A 24,163-nucleotide genomic window follows, 5' to 3' on the forward strand; every position below is an offset into this window, starting at 1 on the left:
AAATGACGTCCTTGCGACGTCATTTGCCGCAATGCACGTCGGGAAAGTTTCCCGACGGAGCATGCGCTCTACGCTCGGCGCGGGAGCGCGCCTATTTTAAATGATTCCCGCCCCCTACTGGATCATTTACATTAGGCGGCCTTACGCAGGGCAAGTTTACACAGCGCACACGCAATTTACGGAGCTACTGCTCCGTGAATCGCGGGTAGCGCAGTAAATTTGCGGGGGCGCAGGGCAAAAACGCTGCCCTGCGCCTCCGTAAATAAGGGGCAAATCTACCTGAATCCGGGCCAGTGAAAGGTGAACGTCAATTCTTCTTCCAGCGACGGGCAAACCAATTTTGACGGTGAAAGCTTTTCAAACTCTTTGCCGAGATCAATGCCGCGCCGGGGCCGGTAATTTGACTTTATTTTTCAATGTCCTCGGTAAGACTGGCCTGACACCATCAGGACTAATTTGTCCGAGTCTCTAAATCACCGCGACGGCGGCCGCTCCCTCCGGTAACGAATAATGAGCTCCGGAAGGGCCCCGCCATTCACATATTCCTAAACGTTTCCCGAGGCCGATCGATATGCTTGCAGCGTTCTTGTTTAATCCCATGGCGGGATGTAATGAAGTCTCTCCCCCGCCGGGAGGAATGGAGCGCCGGATTTCCTGATACCGAACTGATGATTTATTTAAATGTGCAAATTGTACGAGTGTCCCCGAAGATTTGTACGGAAAAAAAAAATGATGTTGAGATATTTTTGTGAAAATTAGAAAATTAAGTTTGTTGGGATGTCTTTGCTCTGGACTCTCAGCTTCTCTCGGCTCCTCTTGGCTTCTCTCGGCTCCTCTTGGCTTGTCTCCGCTTCTCTCGGCTCCTCTCGCGTGGCTGCGGGCGGAGCCGAGCGTGGCCGAGCCTAGCCGAGTGCGCAGTACACTCGGCCCGGCTCGGCTCTAGGCTGCGGCGCTCAGAGACAGCGGGGATCGGCGTATATCGTGCACCCACGATTTTTCCCTGATTTTAAGGGAAAAAAAGTGCGCGTTATGCGCCGATAAATAATAAAACGTCAGATTGATGATTGCACTGAGAATTAAGGGCCAGATTCACAAAAGAGATACAACGGCGTTTCTCCTGATACGCCGTTGTATCTTTGTTGTTCTATCTATGCGACTGATCCATAGAATCAGTTACGCATAGATATCCCTAAGATCCGACAGGTGTAATTTTTTTACACTGTCGGATCTAAGGATGCAATACCGCGGCCGCCGCTGGGTGGAGTTTGCGTCGTATTCCAGCGTCGGGTATGCAAATTAGCAGTTACGGCGGATCCACGACGGATTTTCGCGTTCGCTACGTCGTCCGTAGTCAAGTTTCCCGTCGCAATTTTTGTCGTTATTTGACCTGCCCTAACTTTACACAGCAATCGTATTGCTGTATAAATTATGGCCGTCGTTCCCGCGTCGAAATGTAAAAATTGACGTTGTTTGCGTAAGCCGTCCGGGAATAGGGAATTACGCTACGCGCGTCGCCGTTCGAAAAAATGACGTCACTGCGCGCAAAGCACGGCGGGAATTCCGAAACGGAGCATGCGCAGTAGGTCCGGCGCGGGAGCGCGCCTAATTTAAATGGCACACGCCCATTTAAATTACGTGGGCTTACGCCGGAGGCGTAGTTTTCATCGCAAGTGCTTTGTGAATCAGGCACTTGCGATGAAAACTTGCGGCGGTGTAACGTATCTGCGATACGTTACGCCGCCGCACTTCTACCTGAATCTGGCCCTATGTTACTGTATCGGTTATTTTACTTGGACCGGAACTATTGGAAAATAATTAAGTAAAATAGAACTTTATTGCTGTTCAGATTCCGTGCTGATCCCATCATGCATTATGATCGCCGTGATATTATTAGCAGAATATTGCTTTTATTATTACTGTTATGAATAAACAAATGTATCTTTTTTTTATACCTGTGTCCCTCCTCCGCCACTTTCCTCGTTCATCATTGTAAAATATACTTTTTTTTTTTATATCTTTCAGAACATGCTTAAGGTACCAAGACATCTCTCACTTATGCGACACAGGAGATCGATTGTGGCCCCTCCGGTCTCAATGGCCGAGAACCAGCGAACGCCGTTCCCAAAGATTGTGGGCAAGGTAAGACCTGACTGTGTTGTATGAGAAGCGACTGCTGTTTTTTTTTTTTGGTGTGCAAATGAGAAGCCAAAAATGTTCAAATCTTCAGAGATCTCTTCAGTCCGTTTACTGGGAACAAGCTTTAGTTTGGACTTTGACATTTGGACTCTTTTTCATGGACGGGATGTCATCTGGTTTTCTCTCTCGGGGTTCTGCACAGGACTGATAGGGGGATGTCGCCATCATTGATGGTTCTTGGAGAGTCCGGGGACAAGTGATTGATGTAAATAATAACCGATCCTCCATAGATGTCTAGCACTCGGCTTCTGGGTCCTCCTAGGCAAAGCATCTCAATGGGGTGACATCAGAGCAGGACTTAGGGTGGTGGGGGCCCCTGGACTTGAGTCACTTTCGGGCCCTACCTTCCCTGGGTGACATAAATGGAAGTTGCTCTGGCTGACACCAATGATGGGACACTATTCCTCCCACTGACACCAATGATGGGACACTATTCCTCCCACTGACACCAATGATGGGACACTATTCCTCCCACTGACACCAATGATGGGACACTATTCCTCCCACTGACACCAATGATGGGGCACTATTCCTCCCACTGACACCAATGATGGGACACTATTCATCCCACTGACACCAATGATGGGACACTATTCCTCCCACTGACACCAATGATGGGACACTATTCATCCCACTGACACCAATGATGGGACACTATTCCTCCCACTGACACCAATGATGGGACACTATTCCTCCCACTGACACCAATGATGGGACACTATTCCTCCCACTGACACCAATGATGGGACACTATTCATCCCACTGACACCAATGATGGGACACTATTCATCCCACTGACACCAATGATGGGACACTATTCCTCCCACTGACACCAATGATGGGACACTATTCCTCCCACTGACACCAATGATGGGACACTATTCCTCCCACTGATACCAATGATGGGGCACTATTCCTCCCACTGACACCAATGATGGGACACTATTCCTCCCACTGACACCAATGATGGGACACTATTCCTCCCACTGACACCAATGAAGGGGCACTATTCCTCCCACTGATACCAATGATGGGACACTATTCATCCCACTGACACCAATGATGGGACACTATTCATCCCACTGACACCAATGATGGGGTACTATTCATCCCACTGACACCAATGATGGGGCACTATTCCTCCCACTGACACCAATGATGGGACACTATTCCTCCCACTGACACCAATGATGGGACACTATTCATCCCACTGACACCAATGATGGGGCACTATTCCTCCCACTGACACCAATGATGGGACACTATTCCTCCCACTGATACCAATGATGGGGCACTATTCCTCCCACTGACACCAATGATGGGACACTATTCCTCCCACTGACACCAATGAAGGGGCACTATTCCTCCCACTGATACCAATGATGGGACACTATTCATCCCACTGACACCAATGATGGGACACTATTCATCCCACTGACACCAATGATGGGGTACTATTCATCCCACTGACACCAATGATGGGGCACTATTCCTCCCACTGACACCAATGATGGGACACTATTCCTCCCACTGATACCAATGATGGGGTACTATTCCTCCCACTGACACCAATGATGGGACACTATTCCTCCCACTGACACCATAATGGGACACTATTCCTCCCACTGATACCAATGATGGGGTACTATTCCTCCCACTGACACCAATGATGGGGCACTATTCCTCCCACTGACACCAGTGACGGGACACTATTCCTTCCACTGATACCAATGATGGGACACTATTCCTTCCACTGATACCAATGATGGGGTACTATTCCTCCCACTGACACCAATGATGGGGCACTATTCCTTCCACTGATACCAATGATGGGGTACTATTCCTCCCACTGACACCAATGATGGGACACTATTCCTTCCACTGATACCAATGATGGGGTACTATTCCTCCCACTGACACCAATGATGGGACACTATTCCTCCCACTGACACCAATGATGGGACACTATTCATCCCACTGACACCAATGATGGGACACTATTCCTCCCACTGATACCAATGATGGGGCACTATTCCTCCCACTGACACCAATGATGGGACACTATTCCTCCCACTGATAACAATGATGGGACACTATTCCTCCCACTGACACCAATGATGGGACACTATTCATCCCACTGACACCAATGATGGGACACTATTCCTCCCACTGATACCAATGATGGGGCACTATTCCTCCCACTGACACCAATGATGGGATGCTATTCCGACCACAATTACTAACAATGGGACACTATTTCTCCTCCTACTGACCATAGGTGTTATGTCATTTTTTTACACCCACTGACCCCAAAGCCTCAGATTTTTCTTACTCCCACTGATGCTGGGGTATTTTCTACGCCTACTGGCCACAGCTTGCCCCCCCCCCCCCCCCCCACCCCAATCTGAAGGATAGTGAACTGGCCCTTTTGTTTAGAAAGTTTGGAGACCTCTGTTCTAGAATCTAGATTACAACATTTCACCCTTCACTTGCAGCATCACCTGCTGGTGACATACGGTAGTGAGTTGTGACCATTAAAGCACAAGTTCTTCATTTCTAGCAACAGTTCTGCTTTGTAACATTTACATTTTGTAACACATTTGTTGTGTGTTTTTTTTTCTTCTTTTAATTACCATTTCTCTTTTTTTTTTATTTACTTTTTATGTCTTTAAAGCTCTATAAATGGAAACCGTTTTCCTTATTTAGTTTTTTTTATAGAAAATGTTGTTTTTCTCAAATTGCGTTCTGGTGATGTTATGAGGTCAATGTAGAAAAACAGCACTTAGCGGAGTTTTTTTGTGTCGAACGCGTTTTCCAGAACGCAAGAAAATCCTCCATTTGCTTCTTGGATGCTTTTCTTTCATTTTTTTTTTTTTAAGTTTTAGTAATTGGGGAGAAGTGAGAAAAGAGTTTCAGCGTTGTTCTGTGTAGTCTTGCTTGATCAGAAAGTATGAACGGCGCGGTCTTTTCACTTCCTCTTGCGTTCTGAACTGTTATTTGGCCCATCAAAGCGAAGGTTGCGGTGGAACAAGGCAGTGAGTATACAGCAAGGAACGCCTATTGCATTATCTACAGCACTTTATTTAGGAGATATAAGATACAAATTATACTTCTTTCATTTGGACTTTGACATTTTGAGCTCCGTCACTTGGAGAGCGTGTCAACTGGTCTTCTCTCGGAGTTCCATCATTGATTGCTCTTGGAGAGTCCGGGGACCAGAGGCGGCTCTATGCTTTTTGGGGGCCTTAGGAAAAACTTGACATGGGGCCCCACCACTCACACCCATGATGGGAAAAACAATTCAAGGACAAGGGCCTCTTCCCCACAACCCTGGCTGGTGGTTGTTGGTATCACGTACCTGGTACTGGAGGCCAATGGAGAGAGAGGGCTTCCCTTGTAGCTAAGTTCCTGAACCCCCTGAGGGTGAAAACAGGAGAGGTCAGGCCCAAAGAAGCACGGGTCGCCTGCTGGACTGTATGCAGGAGGTTCTAGGGAACAGCTGGCGTAGAATCAGCAGGCAGGCGACCCCGGTGAGGTGTTGCAGGATTCAAATAATACTGCGACCGGAGCGTGGTCAGAGGAAAGCCTAGGTCGTGAGCCGGGTTGGTATCAGAGCAGACGTGGTCAGGTGGATAGCCTGAAAAGCGTCTGAAAAGCTCTTCAAAAGCGCTCAGCGTTTTAGACCCCTTTTACACTGGGCCGTTTTGCAGGCGCTATTGCGCTAAAAATAGCGCCTGCAAACCAACCCGAAACAGCCGCTGCTGTCTCTCCAATGTAAAGCCCCCGAGGGCTCTCACACTGGAGCGGTGCGCTAGCGGGACGGTAAAAAAGTCCTGCTAGCCGCATCCTTGGAGCGGTGAAGGAGCGGTGTGTATACCGCTCCTGCCCATTGAAATCAGTGGGGCACCGTGGCTATGCCGCCGGCAAAGTGCCTCTGCAGAGGCGCTTTTCGGTGGTTTTTAACCCGCGCTAGCAGCCGAATAGCGCCGCAAATCCGAAAAAGAGACTTACGCCGGTCGGATCTTAGTCAAATCTATGCGTAACTGATTCTAAGAATCAGGCGTATAGATACAACGCCGCAACTCAGAGGTACGACGGCGTATCTGGAGATACGCCGTCGTATCTCGTACCTGAATCTAGCCCACAATTTTTTTCCTCAGTTTAGGCCGATACGTATTCTTCTACATATTTTTGGAAAAAAAATCGCAATAAGCGTTTGATTGGTTTGTGCAAAAGTTATAGCGTCTACAAAATATGGGGATAGTTTTTATGGCATTTTTATTAATATTTTTTTTACTAGTAATGGCGGCGATCTGCGATTTTTATTGTGACTGCGACATTACGGCGGACACATCGGACACTTTTGACACTATTTTGGGTCCGTTGTCATTTATACAGCGATCAGTGCTATAAAGATGCATTGATTACTGTGTAAATGACACTGGCAGGGAAGGGGGTTAACCACTAGGGGGCTGGGAAGGGGTTAAGTGTGTCCTAGGGGGGGATTCCAACTGTGTGGGGGCATGGCTACGTGTGACACTGATCGTCTGCTCCCGATGAAAGGGAGCAGTAGATCAGTGTCCTGTCACTAGGCAGAATAGGGAAATGCCTTGCTTACAAAGGCATCTCCGAGGGGAGGTTATAGGTGGGGTTGTTTTTCAGGGACTCTGCGCAGGCCAGTCTAGTTCCTCCACCCCACACTCGCTCATCTATGATGGGCGGTGCTGTTAAAGTGGTTTAGCTAGCTAACACAAGCAATAGCACTGCCCATCGTTACTAAACACGCCCCCTTCTGTAGGCATCCGCCCCTCGCACGCGCCCATCATGAAGAAATCCGCCCCTTGCAGACTCGCACGAGCCTCAGGAGCGTGTGGCACAATGCCGGCTATTGAGCGCAGGCGCCGCCTACAGCTGATTGTAAAAGTCAGATGTTCGACGGCTTACGGCGGCTCCATACTGCGCAAGCGATGCGCATGCGCAGTACCGGGCGGGCATTATTCGACAGGGGAATTTCTCATCAGAACACCGGCACCACCAGCACTGAATGTTTGTAATGGCAAGGAGTGCGCTGGAGGGTCTATTGGTAATTCGGATGTTTGGTGGCTTTCGGCGGCTCTGTACCGCGCATGTGCAGTACTTGGCGGGCATTATTTGTCACAGGCATTTCTCGACAGGACACCGGCACTGCTTCTCCCGTGCTCCAGCTGAATAAAAAAGCCCTTGACTTAAACCACAGACATGATCGTGAGTAATAGTCAAATTCTCATTTGGATATTTTTTTGGCCTGATTTTGGCTCAGCGCCGCGGCGGTTGCCGAAATTCCATCGCCCAGCAGCCAATCATTAGACGCCGCTTGATTGTACTACAGCTATCGTCTAAGCGGCACTAATTGTCACAACAGTCATGGGACGGACCTGTCCCAAGCAACTAAAGGACGCGGCTTCATGTTTCACTTCACCGCGGCGGCCCCCAGCCCAGCGCGCCGGATTTGGAGGACGTTCAGAGAGACGTCATTTGACAAATCGCGTAGGAGATGTCATCTTAAGGGATCCCAATAAATCCCAATAAAAATTAAAATGTTTTAATACAGCTTTTGGCAGCTTTCGGCTCCGTGTCCAGATGGCGTGGGGTGACAAATGGCGCGCGGGGGGGGGGGGGGGTTATTGATGCGACTCTTTTTCCCGGCCCGCCAACACATTCGGGCTGTGGGGGGGATTTATATTCCATCTTTCGGTCCCTATCCTTATGCTTCTTTTCCAATGTATTTGTCCACATCGTGTGAGAAGCGTGAAGCAGCGGGAAGCCCAGTTCCGCTTTGATTGGGACGATCGGCCATTTGTCGCAGCGCCAGGAGCCTTGATGGATACTAGAGCTGCACGATTCTGGCTAAAATGAGAATCGCTATTTTTTTTGCTTAGAAGATAGATCACGATTCTCACGGCGTAACATCATCTTTCACATTAAAACAAAAAAATATTTGGGCCAACTTTACTGTTTCGTTTTTTTTTTTATTCATTGAAGTGTATTTTTTCCCAAAAAATGCATTTGAAAGACCGCTGGGAAAATACAGTGTGACACAAAATATTGCAGCAACTGCCATTTTATTCCCTAGGGTCTCTGCTAAATTATATATAATGTTTGGGGGTTCCAAGTAATTTTCTAGCAACAAATATTGATTTTTAACGTAAGAAACAACAAGTGTCAGAAAAAAGATTTGGACTTTAAGTGGTCAAACTTCCTGCATTTGCATACACAGAAGTTTGATATAAGAAGGAAGCATTAGTTACAATGTTTCTAATGTTACAAACTTGGCAGACTGCCCGATATTTTCTTTACACACAGAAGTTTATCCCTTTGATATAAGAAGGAAGAGGTTAATTGCAATGTTTCATGTTGTTAAAAACTTGGCAGACTGCCCAGATGTTTTCTTTACACACAGAAGTTTATCTCTTTGATCTAAGAAGGAAGCATTAGTTACAATGTTTCATGTTAAAAACTTGGCCGACTGCCAAATTTTTTCTTTACACACAGAAATGTATCCCTTTGATCTAAGAAGGAAGTTAGTTACAATGTTTCCTGTTAAAAACTTGGCAGACTGCCAGGATTTTTTCTTTACACAGAAGTTTATCTCTTTGATCTAAGAAGGAAGCGTTAGTTACAATGTTTCATGTTGTTAAGAACTTGGCAGACTGCCAGGATTTTTTCTTTACACAAAAGTTTATCCCTTTGATCTAAGAAGGAAGCTGTGACAGACTCTCCCAGGACATCCCCGGACCCTCTTATGTCTAAAATCATCCTATGTCCACTAGGGGCATAGGATGACTGAGGAATGATATCTTGGACTACCTGAGATGGGATTATTATGTAATTATTATCCACAATATATTCCAGGATATCTGTAAAGAACTATTTACTGTTTGTTGATTCTGAACTCCACGGGCTAATTGTAAGAGTGGCTCATTCATCATGTTGGGACACATACTGTTAGATGCTAATGTCCTCACCTCCAGCCATCCCTCTGTTCTCTGTGCTAATTGACCCTGCTATTGTGTGAAGATGTCCTGTGTTTACACTTATGATAATGTGTATTGTATAGCAGGTGAGCGAGGAGACGTGACGTCTACCCTGAAAGGTCATATCTCGGAGTCACCTAGTCTGGGTAAATGATTAGTTAATTAGCTCATGTTAATTTATGTTCTGGTTACTCCCTCTAACTGTATATAAGGTTGCATTCTTGGTTCTATTAAACTCTCCATGTTCAGCAGACAAACAAGTCTCGTCTTGTTGTGTGCTTGAGAGCAGCTGGAATATCTGATATCTATATCCAGACTGATAGGAAGCGGTATATGACGGAAGCACTCAAGCGGAGTGTGGGACGTTCTGTTACAGAAGCGTTAGTTACGTAGGGCCAGATTCACAGAGACGTATCTTTAGTTAGGCGTAGCGCATCTCATATGCGCTACGCCGACGTAACATTGAGAGGCAAGTACTGTATTCACAAAGCACTTGCTCCCATATGTACGCCGGCGTAACGTAAATGGGCCGGCGTAAGCCCGCGTAATTCTAAGTAGCAAGGCAGTGGGCGTGTTGTATTCAAATGAATCGTGACCCCATGTGAATGCATGGCCGAACGAACGGCGCTCATAATCATGTCGCAAATACTCCCTACGAGACGACATCACAATGCGTACGACGTGAAACCTCACTTACGCCCAGCCCCATTCAGGTACGACTTACGTAAACAACGTAAAAGCCGACGGCAGTTCCAACGTCCATACCTTGCATGGGCTGCGCCACCTATAGAGGTGTTTTATCTTTACGCCGGCGTATGTCTTACGTAAACAGCATATTCGGCGCGTAAATCAACGGAAGCGCCCCTAGCGGCCAGCGTAAATATGCACCCAAGATACGATAGCGTAAGAGACTTACGTCGGTCGTATATTGACCAAATTCAGGCATATCTGGTTTCCAGAATACGCTTAAAGATACGACGGCGCACATTCGGACTTACGACGGCGTATCTACTGATAGCATTGAGCAGTCCAATGTTTGGACAATTTGGGAGAGAGGCGCTGACCATCCAATGAGGACCCCTCATCAGGATCTGAAAGGAAGGCTCTGGCCCTTCTATCTGCTTGCAACGCTCCTTCGACTTTCCGTTCGCCCCGTTGTCTTCTCCTAGATCCGGCTGTGTCTAATGAATTGGGCCGCGGCCGCTCGCTGTGCCGTTCTCCCGTAAACTGTAAGCTCAACTAATTAAGCAAACTGGGCATGGCTTGTGGGTGATGATTGGAGTCTTACAAGGTTGTTCTGCAGGGCATGAAATGAACTTGGCACCACTTCACGGTAAACAAGTTGTTTACTAGATTGTGCAGCTGCTAGTCCCTATCTAACTGGCAAGGGCCACGCGTTTCGTCAATTCTATTATGTCTGTGGGCTATGATTTATACATTGTAAATTACTTTTCAGGTATAATTACCAAAAAGCAACTTTTTTCAAATGATAAATCAGCTTTCAAGTCTGCCCACGGGAAAACATGACTGTATTATGTCATTGGAATATATAGCAGCTGCTGGGGGGGCGCTAAATTGGTGCCTTTCCTGTGGCCCCCGGAAATCTGGGGGGCTTTGAGACAAGGACGGGGCCGGCTCTCTTCTATATGTTAACCTCTTGCAGTCGCCTCCGTCGTTTTCCCGATCGAGTATGCAAATTAGCAAAATACGCGAATTCCCGAACGTACGCCCGACCGACGCAGTGAAGTTACGGCGTTTACGTAAGATTTGCGACGTGTAAAGTTACCCCTGGGTATATGAGGCACAGCCAATGTTAAGTATGGCCGTCGTTCCCGGCGTTGAAATTTGAAAATTCCCGTTGTTTGCGTAAGTCGTCCGTGAATGGCGCTGGACGCCATTTACGTTAACGTCGAAACCAATGACGTCCTTCCTCGGGAAATTTTAGGGACGGCGCATGCGCAGTACGTTTGGCGCGGGAACACGACTAATTTAAATGATCCACGCCCCCTACCCGGATCATTTGAATTAGGCGGGCTTGCGCCGGAGGATTTACGCTACGCCACAGCAACTTTACAGGCAAGTGCTTTGTGAATCAAGCACTTGTACGTAAAACTTGCGGCGGCGTAACGTAAATGAGATACGTTACGCCGCCGCAAAGATGCGCCGATCTACAAGAATCTGGCCCTATGACTCTAATCTGGTGCTTCCAAAAAAACAACCCCACTGGTGTAAATCAGGCGCCCGAAAAGGGGCCAGACACCTGAATATTTTTTTTATTAAAGGGCTCAGAGGTCCCCAGGGCCCCATGTGGCGACCCCCTCTTTTTTAATTTTTTTTTATAAATATTTTTATTTTATTTTTATTTTTTTATTAAAAGGCCCAGAGGTCCCCAGGGCCCCGGATGGCAACCCCCCTTTTTTTATGTATTTTTTATAAATGTTTATTTTTTTTATATATTTTTTTTTATTTATTTTTCTTAAAGGGCCCAGAGGTTTCTTTTTCCTTTTTATTAAAGGGCCCAGATGTCCCCAGGGTCCCGGATGGCTGCCCCCCTTTTTTTATAATTTATTTTATATATATATTTGTTTTTCTTTATTTCTTCTTTTTTTTGTAAAGGCCCCCCCCCCCCGCTTCTCAATTTGAGGCAGCCCCCCCGCGCTTCTCAATTTCAGGTGGCAGAACCCCCCCCTCCCGGTTCTTTGCCCAGGGGTCCCATGCCTGAAGCTGTGTAAGGGGCCCCAAAATTCCTGATGGCGGCCCTGGTGGTGACCATAGCATGCAAAGCATGAATCTATCTATGATGATAGAGCGGTGCGGGGAGGGGGGCAGCGCTCCTGCGCCCTTTATGGACGCACCGCCACTGACCGACATCCAATGACGCTGATTTGCGCTAAGTGGTTAATAAGCTTTGGCGACCAGCAGATGCGTCCACCTGTGCGCCTCCTGCCCACCAGGACGCCAGACATTGATGCTTTGCCATGACACCCGACCAGAGCACTCGGTGTTCACCTAATCCGATTAGCGTTTTCAGAACACGACACCCCGGAGACATCGATCCGCCTGAACCAGAGAGCGCCGGCGATCAATATATCTGAAGGGAACAAGACTTGTGAAACGGCTTCACACTTCTCCAGCTGAAGTCTTTAGAAAAAGTTCATTTAATTTGTTAAATCCGTTTTTCTCTAATAAAATTAGAAGCAGCTGAAGAGAAAAGAGGCGGTAATAAGTTCCGAGGTCGATTTCTTTTTTCCGATGAAGTAACCGAAAGTGTCAGCAGAAGAAGTTTTGTTTCTAAAAAAAAAAAAAAAAAAATGGAGAAGTTCTAACGGCCAATCAAACTCCTAATTGAGTGCCGCGGCGGCTTCAAGACCGCGGCAGGCCCCGGGGCAGCGATGAAATGAGTTGGCCTATATGTAGAGATCTGAGGGGCGCTTCCTTCCCCCGAGCGAATGTGCGCCGAGCTTCTTCACGCAAAATCGTATTTTAGAAGCAGAAAAGCTTTAAATATAAATACATTGGCCCAGATTCACGTACGACTTACGCCGACGTATCTTCTGATACGCCGCGTAAGTTCTCGGATGCGCCGTCATATCTCTGCGCCTTATTCTTGAAACAAGATACGCCTGAATTTTGGCTCGATCCGACCAACATAAGTCTCCTACGCCGTCGTATCTTGGGCGCATATTTACGCTTTCATTGATTTACGCGTCGAATATGTAAATTACCTAGATACGCAGATTCACGAACGTACTTGCGCCCATCGCAGTAAGCTACGCCGTTTACGTAAGGCGTACATCCGGCGTAAATTTATCCCACCATAAAGCAGGGGTAAGTCATGTTAGGGTATGGACGTCGGAACAGCCGTCGTATTTTACATCATTTACGTAAGTCGTACGTGAATGGGGATGCGCCGTTCGTACGGCGCTTCATTTACATGGGGTGACGGTTAATTTGAATACAACACGCCCACTACCGTCCTAATTTGAATTAGGCGGGGCTTACGCCGGCCCATTTACGCTACGCCGCCGTTACTTAGGGAGCAAGTGCTTTATGAATACTGGTCTCGCCTCTCTATGTTACATCGGCTTAGCGCATATGAGATGCGCTACGCCGGCCAAAAGATACGCCGCTGTGCGTGAATCTGGCCCATTATTCTCTAAGCAGAGGTGAGGGAAAATTTGCCCTATTAGCCAGATATGATCCTCCGTGGTTTATTCTTCCAACCTGTTTTTATTTAACCACTTAAGCCCCGGACCATTATGCAGGTAAAGGACCAGGCCAGTTTTTGCGATTCGGCACTACGTCGCTTTAACTGAGAATTGCGCAGTCGTGCGACGCGGCTCCCAAACAAAACTGGCGTCCTTTTTTTCCCCACAAATAGAGCTTTCTTTTGGTGGTATTCGATCACCCCAGCGGTTTTTATTTTTTGCGCTATAAACAAAAATAGAGCGACGATTTAGAAAAAAATTCAATATTTTTTACTTTTTGCTATAATAAATATCCCCCAAAAATATATAAAGAAAACTGGCGGCTATTGATGGGGCAAACTGGCGGCCATTGCTGGGGCAAACTGGCGGCCATTGATGGGGCAAACTGGCGGCAGTGAGCGATCATTACCAATCACTCCTGTGTCCATTCATCAGTGAAGCACAGTAAGCTTCATTTTGTGAATGAGCAGGAAGCCTCGGAGCATTCCCTCTTCACTCATCTGTGCAGCTGAGGCTGCAGAGAAATGGACTGATACATCTACGTCCTCAATCACGTTTGGATAGGGGAAGGGGGCCCTGTAAGGTAGGCTGGGTAGTGCCACGTCATGTGATGACATTTGGAACCCAATTGGTTGCTATGAATAACACAAAATGTTCTTTCTTGCGCACTTTTCATACAGCAGCCCCCTAAATCTTTGTTTCTGTTACCGGGTAGCAGAGGCGGTTCTTTAATTAGGCAAATTAGGCGGTCGCCTAAGGCCTCGCACTCACAGGGGCCTCGCTGCCGCCTACATTTCCCAATGCATTACCCCAGTTTTGAGGGACAGGGGACCTTAACGCTGCTGTGCTCGGGCAGCTTTAAGAGCCCTGACTCAGGAGCAGGGGCCACCAGCGTCCTTAACAACCAGTGAATATCGTTGACACCACCCCTTGTGACCTCAATGACCCGGCATGCCCTCGGTCAATGATGTCACAAGGGGGCGGGTTCCCCAGGTGACATCACCAGATGGCACCCGCCCCTTAGTTATTAAAGAGCAGGATCTAGGGGGGGATTCCAGATTCCGATAAGCCCCCCTGCCCGCAGACCCCCACAACTACCGGCCAGGGTTGTGGGGAAGAGGCTCTTGAATTATTTTTCCCATCATGGGTGAGAGTGAGGCCCCCATGTCAAGTTTGGCTCCGGCCTATTGATGTGACCAGCACACTAGTTCATATTTTATTTTATGGCAAATTCCCCCGCCTCCTCTTGCAATCCTGTTTGTTTAAATCATGGCTGCCCAACAGACGGCGGGCCGGTCGCTGGTGTGCGTGCGGGAAGGCCGGGAAGGCGCCGATTCTCATCAATTTCCAGTTCATTGACCCGAATCTCACCGAGTTTGATCCCTTCCCAGGTAGAGACACTAATGGATAGATCTGACTTTGAATCATCGCTAATGCACTTTATTCCCGGGAAACCCGGCCCGACCTTTTACCGATAAATCCTCCGAATCCCGCCCGCCGTTTTTACGGAAAAGCCATTTTACAGCCGCAGTGATTTATCTCCAATATTGTATTTTCTGCAGTCGTTCAAATGAACGCAGGGAGGGAAAAAATCAATAAAGCGCTGAAATGCCCAGAATAAAAGTTTATTTAAGTGAATATTTCCTTACCAGAGAAATCTTTCTGCAACGCTCACCGGAAAAGAAGCCGAGCCTGGGAGCCGAGCCTGGGAGCCGAGCCTGGGAGACGAGCCTGGGAGCCGAGCCTGGGAGCGGAGCCTGGGAGCGGAGCTTGGGAGACGAGCCTGGGAGCCGAGCCTGGGAGCCGAGCCTGGGAGACGAGCCTGGGAGCGGAGCTTGGGACCCGAGCCTGGGAGACGAGCCTGGGAGACGAGCCTGGGAGACGAGCCTGGAAGACGAGCCTGGGAGCCGAGCCTGGGAGACGAGCCTGGGAGACGAGCCTGGGACCCGAGCCTGGGAGACGAGCCTGGGAGACAAGCCTGGGAGACGAGCTTGGGAGACGAGCCTGGGAGCCGAGCCTGGGAGACGAGCTTGGGAGACGAGCCTGGGAGACAAACCTGGGAGACGAGCCTGGGAGACGAGCCTGGGAGCCGAGCCTGGGAGACGAGCCTGGGAGACGAGCCTGGGAGACGAGCTTGGGAGCCGAGCCTGGGAGACGAGCCTGGGAGCCGAGCCTGGGAGCCGAGCCTGGGAGACGAGCCTGGGAGCCGAGCCTGGAAGACGAGCCTGGAAGACGAGCCTGGGAGACGAGCCTGGGAGACGAGCCTGGGAGCCGAGCCTGGGAGCCGAGCCTGGGAGACGAGCCTGGGAGGCGAGCCTGGGAGACGAGCCTGGGAGACAAACCTGGGAGACGAGCCTGGGAGACGAGCTTGGGAGACGAGCCTGGGAGACGAGCTTGGGAGACGAGCCTGGGAGACGAGCCTGGGAGACGAGCCTGGGAGACGACCGAGGTTTAAAAGTCCGATTCGGCACTGCGTCGCTTTAACTGACTTGTGAGACGAGCCTGGGAGCCGAGCCTGGGAGCCGAGCCTGGGAGACGAGCCTGGGAGCCGAGCCTGGGAGCCAAGCTTGTGAGACGAGCCTGGGAGACGAGCCTGGGAGCCGAGCCTGGGAGACGAGCCTGGGAGCCGAGCCTGGGAGCCGAGCTTGTGAGACGAGCCTGGGAGCCGAGCCTGGGAGACGAGCCTGGGAGACGAGCCTGGGAGCCGAGCCTGGGAGACGAGCCTGGGAGACGAGCCTGGGAGCCGAGCCTGGGAGACGAGCCTGGGAGACGAGCCTGGGAGACGAGCCTGGGAGACGAGCCTGGGAGCCGAGCCTGGGAGACGAGCTTGGGAGCCAAACCTGGGAGCCGAGCCTGGGAGACGAGCCTGGGAGACGAGCCTGGGAGCCGAGCCTGGGAGACGAGCCTGGGAGCCGAGCCTGGGAGACGAGCTTGGGAGACGAGCCTGAGAGACGAGCCTGGGAGACGAGCCTGGGAGACGAGCCTGGGAGACGAGCTTGGGAGACGAGCCTGGGAGACGAGCCTGGGAGACGAGCCTGGGAGACGAGCCTGGGAGCCGAGCTTGGGAGACGAGCCTGGGAGACGAGCCTGGGAGACGAGCCTGGGAGACGAGCCTGGGAGACGAGCTTGGGAGACGAGCCTGGGAGCCGAGCCTGGGAGCCGAGCCTGGGAGACGAGCCTGGGAGCCGAGCCTGGGAGCCGAGCTTGGGAGACGAGCCTGAGAGACGAGCCTGGGAGCCGAGCCTGGGAGACGAGCCTGGGAGACGAGCCTGGGAGACGAGCCTGGGAGACGAGCTTGGGAGACGAGCCTGGGAGCCGAGCCTGGGAGACGAGCCTGGGAGACGAGCCTGGCAGACGAGCCTGGGAGCCGAGCATGGGAGACGAGCCTGGGAGACGAGCTTGGGAGACGAGCCTGGGAGACGAGCCTGGGAGCCGAGCCTGGGAGACGAGCCTGGGAGCCGAGCCTGGGAGCCGAGCCTGGGAGACGAGCCTGGGAGATGAGCTTTGGAGACGAGCCTGGGAGACGAGCCTGGGAGACGAGCCTGGGAGACGAGCCTGGGAGACGAGCCTGGGAGACGACCGAGGTTTAAAAGTTCGATTCGGCACTGCGTCGCTTTAACTGACAATTGCGCGGTCGTGCGACGTGGCTCCCAAACAAAATTGGCGTCTTTTTTTCCCCACAAATAAAGATTTCTTTTGGTGGTATTTGATCACCTCTGCGGTTTTAATTTTTTGCGCTACAAAACAAAAATAGAGCGACAATTTTGAAACAAAAAATCATTATTTTTTACTTTTTCTTATAATAAATATCCCCCAAAAAAGATATAAAAAAAAATGTTTCCTCAGTTTAGGCCGATACGTATTCTTCTACCTATTTTTGGTAAAAAAAACGCAATAAGCGTTTATCGATTGGTTTGTGCAAAATGTATAGCGTTTACAAAATAGGGCCGGTAATTGAGGCCGCGGCTTTGCGGCCTTCTGCAGGCCTCAGCTTCCTTCTGTGAAGGCCGCAAAGCCGCGGCCTTAATTACCCGCCGCGATCACGCCTCGCACCTAGGGTGACCACATTTCCAAACTGCCATTCAGGGACAAACCCCCTCTCTCACCTCTCCCCCCCCAAAAAAGATGAGGGGGCGGGGGTAATGTAGTCTCGGGGGTTGATGGGGAATTTGTCAGGTGAATGTGCCACTTGCCACCAGATGCAGTGCTGCTTGCCACCCATAGCTTGCCACCAGATGCAGTTCTGCTGTTACTCCCACGTGCGTAGAAGGAAAGGAGTGGCGTCACTATCTGGAGAGTGAAGATCACACCAGTCCCTGCTGCTTGCCGCTGGGTGCCAGAGAAGGAGGAGGTGCCGAGGTGGGCGGGGACAGCAGTGCTGCACTAGGCGTAGGCCTCGCTCCCGGTCTCACTGTCTGAGAGTAAATTGTGACTGGTTGCAAGATGCCGGGTAGCCCTGGCCCCCTAGCAACCTCTTCCGGAAATGTAGATATTAGTTAGTAGGGGGTGGCTGTGCCCTCTATTTCGTTCCCGGGACATTGTATTGTCCCGGAATGAAGGTGCCCCGGGACCCAGGACAGACATGTTAATTGCGGGACAGTCCCGGGCAATCCGGGACAGGTGGGCACCCTAGCTCTTACTGAATCTACCTATGTGTCTGGAAGTGGATAAAGGTAGTGATTTTTATCAGGAGTTCCCGGAGAGAGTTCTTTTCGAGGGAATTCCTCTGTGTTGAAATGCCTGAGAAAGGCGGCCGGTCTAGTAGTTGCACGAAATCCGCCATCCCCCCCCCCCCATACAGGGAAAGGATCTCATGGAAGAGGCAGAGTTATTGTCTTGAGCACATTCACTTGTCTGGTAATAAATAACCATCCACAAAAATACTACCTCCCACGCGTTTTGGTCTCTTCAGTTGTCTAATTTAAGTGATGCAGATTGCACCTTGTAAGAAGGAGCGGCGCTTAAATCTTCCACTTCAGCCACTTCCCCGCCACTTCCCCATTAAACTTCTGCCAGGCGCAATTTTTTACATAACCGCCGGTTTCCCTGACCGAGTTTTATTTAATTTCGCCGTGACAAGGACGGATGGGCCAAACCGCGGCTTTGATAGATAGCAGCGCCGGGCGAATAGAAAAACAAGATCGAATGACGGATCGGAACCTTGCCGGCGGCTGATGCAGCCGCTAAATAATGTATGCGGCGCCCCCCTTCCGCACGCGCATGCCTTCACCTCTACTGATTTTTTTTTTTTTATTCCCCTCTATCTCGCCTTTTTCATTTGTTTTATTTATTCCTAAAGACATTCAACCTCCGTCCTGCTGGAAACATTGTCAGGCGCGATAGCGAGTGCTTTATACCAATAATATCGCCGGGTGATCAATGAAAGCCGAAACAAAGGCCTGGATTCAAGAAGCAATTGCGCCTGCGTAACCATAGTTACACAGCGCAATTGCTTACTTGCCCCGACGTAACGAATGCTCCTGATTCAGGAACCTCGTTACGCCGACTGCAGCCTAAGATATGCGCGGCATAAGGCTCTTATGCCCGCATATCTTAGGCTGCATTCTTGCGATGGCCGCTAGGTGGCGTTCCCGTTGTGCTCAGCGTATAGTATGCAAATTGCATACTAACGCCGATTCACAACGTTACGCGAGTCCTGCGTACGCAGTTTACATCGTTTCCGTACGGCGGTTTTCGCGGAAGGCTGCCCCTGCTATTAGGGGCAGCCAATGTTATGTATACCCGTCGTTCCCTCGTCGCGAAATTTCAAATTTATGTAGTTTGCGTAAGTGATTTGTAAATGGCGCTGGACGCCATTCACGTTCACTTTGAAGCAAATGACGTCCTTGCGACGTCATTTGCCGCAATGCACGTCGGGAAAAGTTTCCCGACGGAGCATGCGCTCTACGATCGGCGCGGGAACGCGCCTAATTTAAATGGCATTTTGTCGGCGCGCCCACGCAATTTACGGAGCTACTGCTCCGTGAATCAAGGGCAGCGCAGTAAATTTGTGGGGGCGCAGGGCAAAAACGTTGCCCTGCGCCTCCGCAAAAAAGGCGCAAATGTACCTGAATCTACCCCAAAGATTGGAACGTTTGTTTCCATTGTGCCGGTTCTCAATCCGCCTCGGCAGAGCCGGGAAGGGAAAGCAAATATCAGGTTTGGCGCCTTTCAGACGAACGGCTGTTTTGCCGCAGCTAAAAGCATGTTTATGTTTTGCTGGAATTCAAGACTCCAGGCACAGCGGTCAGCTGCATTTGTACAGCGCTTTTAGCTGCGGTTGCGTTTAGCCGCGGCGCGATATTGAATGGGGATCCGACTTGGATCCCCGCTAGTACCAAGCACTGCGTTTGGTATGAATCTTGAGGGGGAACTCCACGCCAAATTTCAAATAAAAAAACGCCATGGGTTCCCCGGGAGTCAGGACTTACAGTACCTATCTCGCAGCAAATGTGCGCCGTCGTATCTGTGTGCGCCAGACCCACAAACAGATATGCGCCTAAAACCAGGCTACACCCCGCCGACGTATCTTGCTTACGCCGGCGTAGGGTGGGCGTACATTTAGGCTGGGAGCATGGTGCCGCTCCCATTGATTAGCCATTCAAACATGCAAATGAGGGAAGTACGGCGATTCACGAACCTGCGTGCGCCCGACGCAGGCTACGCGAGGTGCGCGTAAGTTGTACGTCCGGCGTAAAGTTATTCCCCATAAAGGAGGCGTAACTCAGCAGCAGACATGCAAAGGTCTGCACCAGGGAACACAAGCCGGCGTATTTTACGTTGGACGTGTGTCTGGCTGGGCGTAGGTTACATTCACGCCGTACGCAGTGATCCGGCGTAGTTTAGGCAGTTGTTCCGACGTGGTTGTGAGTAGGCGCAGGGGGATGCGTCCACGTCACGGCGCATGCGCAGTTCGTGATACGTATCTTTCTGGGCGCTCGGCCCATCATTTGCATGGGGTCACGCCTCATTTGCATGGGTCACGCCCACTTCCACCTACGCCGGCCTGCGCCCTCGAAACCTACGCCACGCTGGCGCAGCGTTGGGAGCAATAGCTTGCTGAATGCAATGCTTGCCTCTCCGCGCTACGTTGGCGCGGCGTACGGCGTTTGCGCTACGGCGGCGTAATGTGCGCCCACACTCTGTGAATCCGGGCCCAAGTGTTTATTTTTTTCTTCTTGTCGTGGTCAACCGTGTAACACCGAACGCCATTATTTTCCCTTTGATGCGGCTTGTGAAACGTTTATTGTACATTTCAGACGTTCCTTTAGAAGTCCAACTGTTTCAATGAAGACTTGCGCTAAATTTAGGAAAATCCACTGTAGCGTTTTTTTTTAAAGACCCCAAAAAAAAAAAAACACGCGCGAAGAAGGGGACGCGGACGTTTCTTTTATTCTCCTTTGTGCGCAGAGAAAATATCAGACGCTGTTGTTAATTCAACGTATTCCCAGCGGTGGTCCCGTCAAAACGCGAGGAACTCTGGAGGCTCGTCTCCGAGCTTTTCACAGTTATACCGACCTCACAGGAAAACTTTTGAAGATTAAAAAAAAAAAAAAAATTGGTTTATTGGCGTTGTAAAGCTTCCAGCGAATAGCAAGAGGAGGAGTTTGAAGCTGTCAGTTCCTTTAATATATGTCATAGTGATAACTAACTGTCATAGTGATAACTGACAATTTTGTTTATTTTTGGATCAATGTCAAAGATTTAACGAACTCAGCCAATGGCCTACGGCTCTAATCAGGCGCATCCAAAAAAAACGCAGCTGTAATTCAGGTTCCCGGTGCCCGACAAGGGGCCGGACACCTGAATAGGGGGTGTCAGTGGCGACCATAGATAGATCCATGCAATGCACAAATCTATCTATGGTGAGAGAGACGTGACAGGAGAGAGGGGGCGAGGGGGCGGCGCTCCTGCGCCCTTTATGGACGCCACTCAATTACCGTATGTCTTACATGGAATTTCTGTCGGTCGATCTGACACCAAGTGACAAGTGATAACACGGCCAGGACAATATAATAGAGATCAGGCCTTTAGAAGTTCCGCGCCAGGAAGAGACGCTGAAAAGGGATGAAGGTTATTACCCGCCGGACAATGGAAGGATTGTGGGGGAGGGGGACTGAGTGACCGAAACGCAAAGAAGAGTAATTAGGGCTGTGACAGCGGGGCTCTTCTGATCACAGTGTCTGTTTTCTGTATGACGGACGATCAATACGCTTAACGGTATTGTGGCGATTACCGAGCATTGTGCAAAATCTCCCTGTGAATTCAGCCGTGCCGCGACCGTTTACAGCCATTGTTACCGCTCTCGGAATTTCCGAGTTCCGTGCCGCCGCAGCCCGGCCTGCTCGGAAATTGCCGGTTCCATTGAGACGATTGGAGAAAATTGTTGTGAACTTTTCAGAGGTGGTTTTAATAAGTGCAACACCCCAGAGCTCGTGACAGATGTCCGAGTTTTATGAGATAATTACTACCTGCTCGAGATCCGCTGCCTGGGAGCCGTGTTGGCGGTACAGCCATCTTTTCTCTGTTAGCAGGACACAATGAGCTGCTATGGCGGAGAATGCCGGAGTCAGGCGGACGGTTTTGTTTATCTTTTATTGTAGAAATCTGGTATTTCCTTGCAGGGGGGACAATGGACCTGAGCGGAATCTGTAAACTGAACATTCCATTTATTACATCTCCAGCTGCTGAACCACGGGAGCCATAATTCCCAGACTTCTCCTTTCTATAGAACTTTGTATTAGGATTGAGTTACTGCTACATTCACTTTGACTTCCTTTTCCCTCTCTACCTCCCACTCTTGCCTTCCTTCCTTCCTTCCTTCCTTCCTTCTTTCCTTCCTTCCTTCCTTCCTTCCTTCCATCCTTCCTTCTTCTTCTCTGTCTCCCTCTTCCTTCCTTCCTTCTTCTGTCTCCCTCTTCCTCCCTTCTTTCCTTCCTTCCTTCTTCTTGGTCTCCCTCTTCCTTCCTTCTTCTGTCTCCCTCTTCCTCCCTTCTTTCCTTCCTTCCTCTTTCTGTCTCCCTCTTCCTTCCTTCCGTCTCCCTCTTCCTTCCTTCCTCTGTCTCCCTTTTCCTCCCTTCCTTCCTTCCTTCCTTCCTTCCTTCCTTCCTTCCTTCCTCTGTCTCCCTCTTAGGCCCCGTACACACGAGAGGATCCATCCGCTGGGATTGATCCGCGGACCGGCTCCAGCGGATAGATCCCCTGGTGTGTACGATCCAGCGGATCTGTTTCCGCTGATTTTTATCCCCTGGGATGGATTTCAAGCGGATAAATATTTGATGACATGCTTTCAAATCTATCTGCTTGAATCCATCCCAACGGATTGATCCGCTGGTCTGTACAGACTCACCGGATCAATCCGTCCAAATGGATCCCCCGCATGCGTCGTAATGATTCGACGCATGCGTGGAATTCCTTATATGACAGCGTCGCGCACGTCACCGCGTCATCATCGCGGCGACGGCGCGACACGTCATCGCGATGGGATTTCGGCGCGGATTTCGATCCAATGGTGAGTACACTCCATCGGATCCAAATCCGCGGAAAAATCCTCTCGTGTGTACTAGGCCTTACTTCCTTTCTTCATTCTTCTCTGTCTCCCTCTTCCTTCCTTCCTTTTTTTTCTGTCTCCCTCTTCCTTCTTTCTTCTCTGTCTCCCTTTTCCTTCCTTCCTTCCTTCCGTCTCCCTCTTCCTTCCTTCTTCTCTGTCTCCCTCTTCCTTCCTTCCTTCCGTCTTCCTCTTCCTTCCTTCTTCTCTGTCTCCCTCTTCCTTCCTTCTTCTCTGTCTCCCTCTTCCTTCCTTCCTTCCGTCTCCCTCTTCCTTCCTTCTTCTCTGTCTCCCTCTTCCTTCCTTCCTTCCGTCTCCCTCTTCCTTCCTTCTTCTCTGTCTCCCTCTTCCTTCCTTCTTCTCTGTCTCCCTCTTCCTTCCTTCTTCTCTGTCTCCCTCTTCCTTCCTTCTTCTCTGTCTCCCTCTTCCTTCCTTCCTTCCATCTCCCTCTTCCTTCCTTCTTCTCTGTCTCCCTCTTCCTTCCTTCCTTCCGTCTCCCTCTTCCTTCCTTCTTCTCTGTCTCCCTCTTCCTTCCTTCCTTCCGTCTCCCTCTTCCTTCCTTCTTCTCTGTCTCCCTCTTCCTTCCTTCCTTCCGTCTCCCTCTTCCTTCCTTCTTCTCTGTCTCCCTCTTCCTTCCTTCCTTCCTTCCGTCTCCCTCTTCCTTCCTTCTTCTCTGTCTCCCTCTTCCTTCCTTCCTTCCGTCTCCCTCTTCCTTCCTTCTTCTCTGTCTCCCTCTTCCTTCCTTCCTTCCGTCTCCCTCTTCCTTCCTTCTTCTCTGTCTCCCTCTTCCTTCCTTCCTTCCTTCCGTCTCCCTCTTCCTTCCTTCTTCTCTGTCTCCCTCTTCCTTCCTTCCTTCCGTCTCCCTCTTCCTTCCTTCTTCTCTGTCTCCCTCTTCCTTCCTTCCTTCCTTCCGTCTCCCTCTTCCTTCCTTCTTCTCTGTCTCCCTCTTCCTTCCTTCCTTCCGTCTCCCTCTTCCTTCCTTCTTCTCTGTCTCCCTCTTCCTTCCTTCCTTCCGTCTCCCTCTTCCTTCCTTCTTCTCTGTCTCCCTCTTCCTTCCTTCTTCTCTGTCTCCCTCTTCCTTCCTTCCTTCCGTCTCCCTCTTCCTTCCTTCTTCTCTGTCTCCCTCTTCCTTCCTTCCTTCCGTCTCCCTCTTCCTTCCTTCTTCTCTGTCTCCCTCTTCCTTCCTTCCTTCCGTCTCC

The 24,163-nt window shown here is 50.1% G+C and overlaps 1 protein-coding gene across 1 annotated transcript in view; it reads left to right on the forward strand.

Moving 5' to 3' along the window:
- The window catches only part of CDH13 (cadherin 13), a 561,676-nt gene that overhangs the window by 270,007 nt on the left and 267,506 nt on the right, over nt 1-24,163 (forward strand). The window contains exon 4 of the mRNA XM_040329592.1: nt 2,023-2,139. Within this exon, the coding sequence (XP_040185526.1) occupies nt 2,023-2,139 (117 nt within the window). The remainder of the gene's footprint in view (nt 1-2,022; nt 2,140-24,163) is intronic.

This window comes from Rana temporaria, chromosome 11 (genome assembly GCF_905171775.1).
Source record: "Rana temporaria chromosome 11, aRanTem1.1, whole genome shotgun sequence".
NCBI lineage: Eukaryota > Metazoa > Chordata > Amphibia > Anura > Ranidae > Rana > Rana temporaria.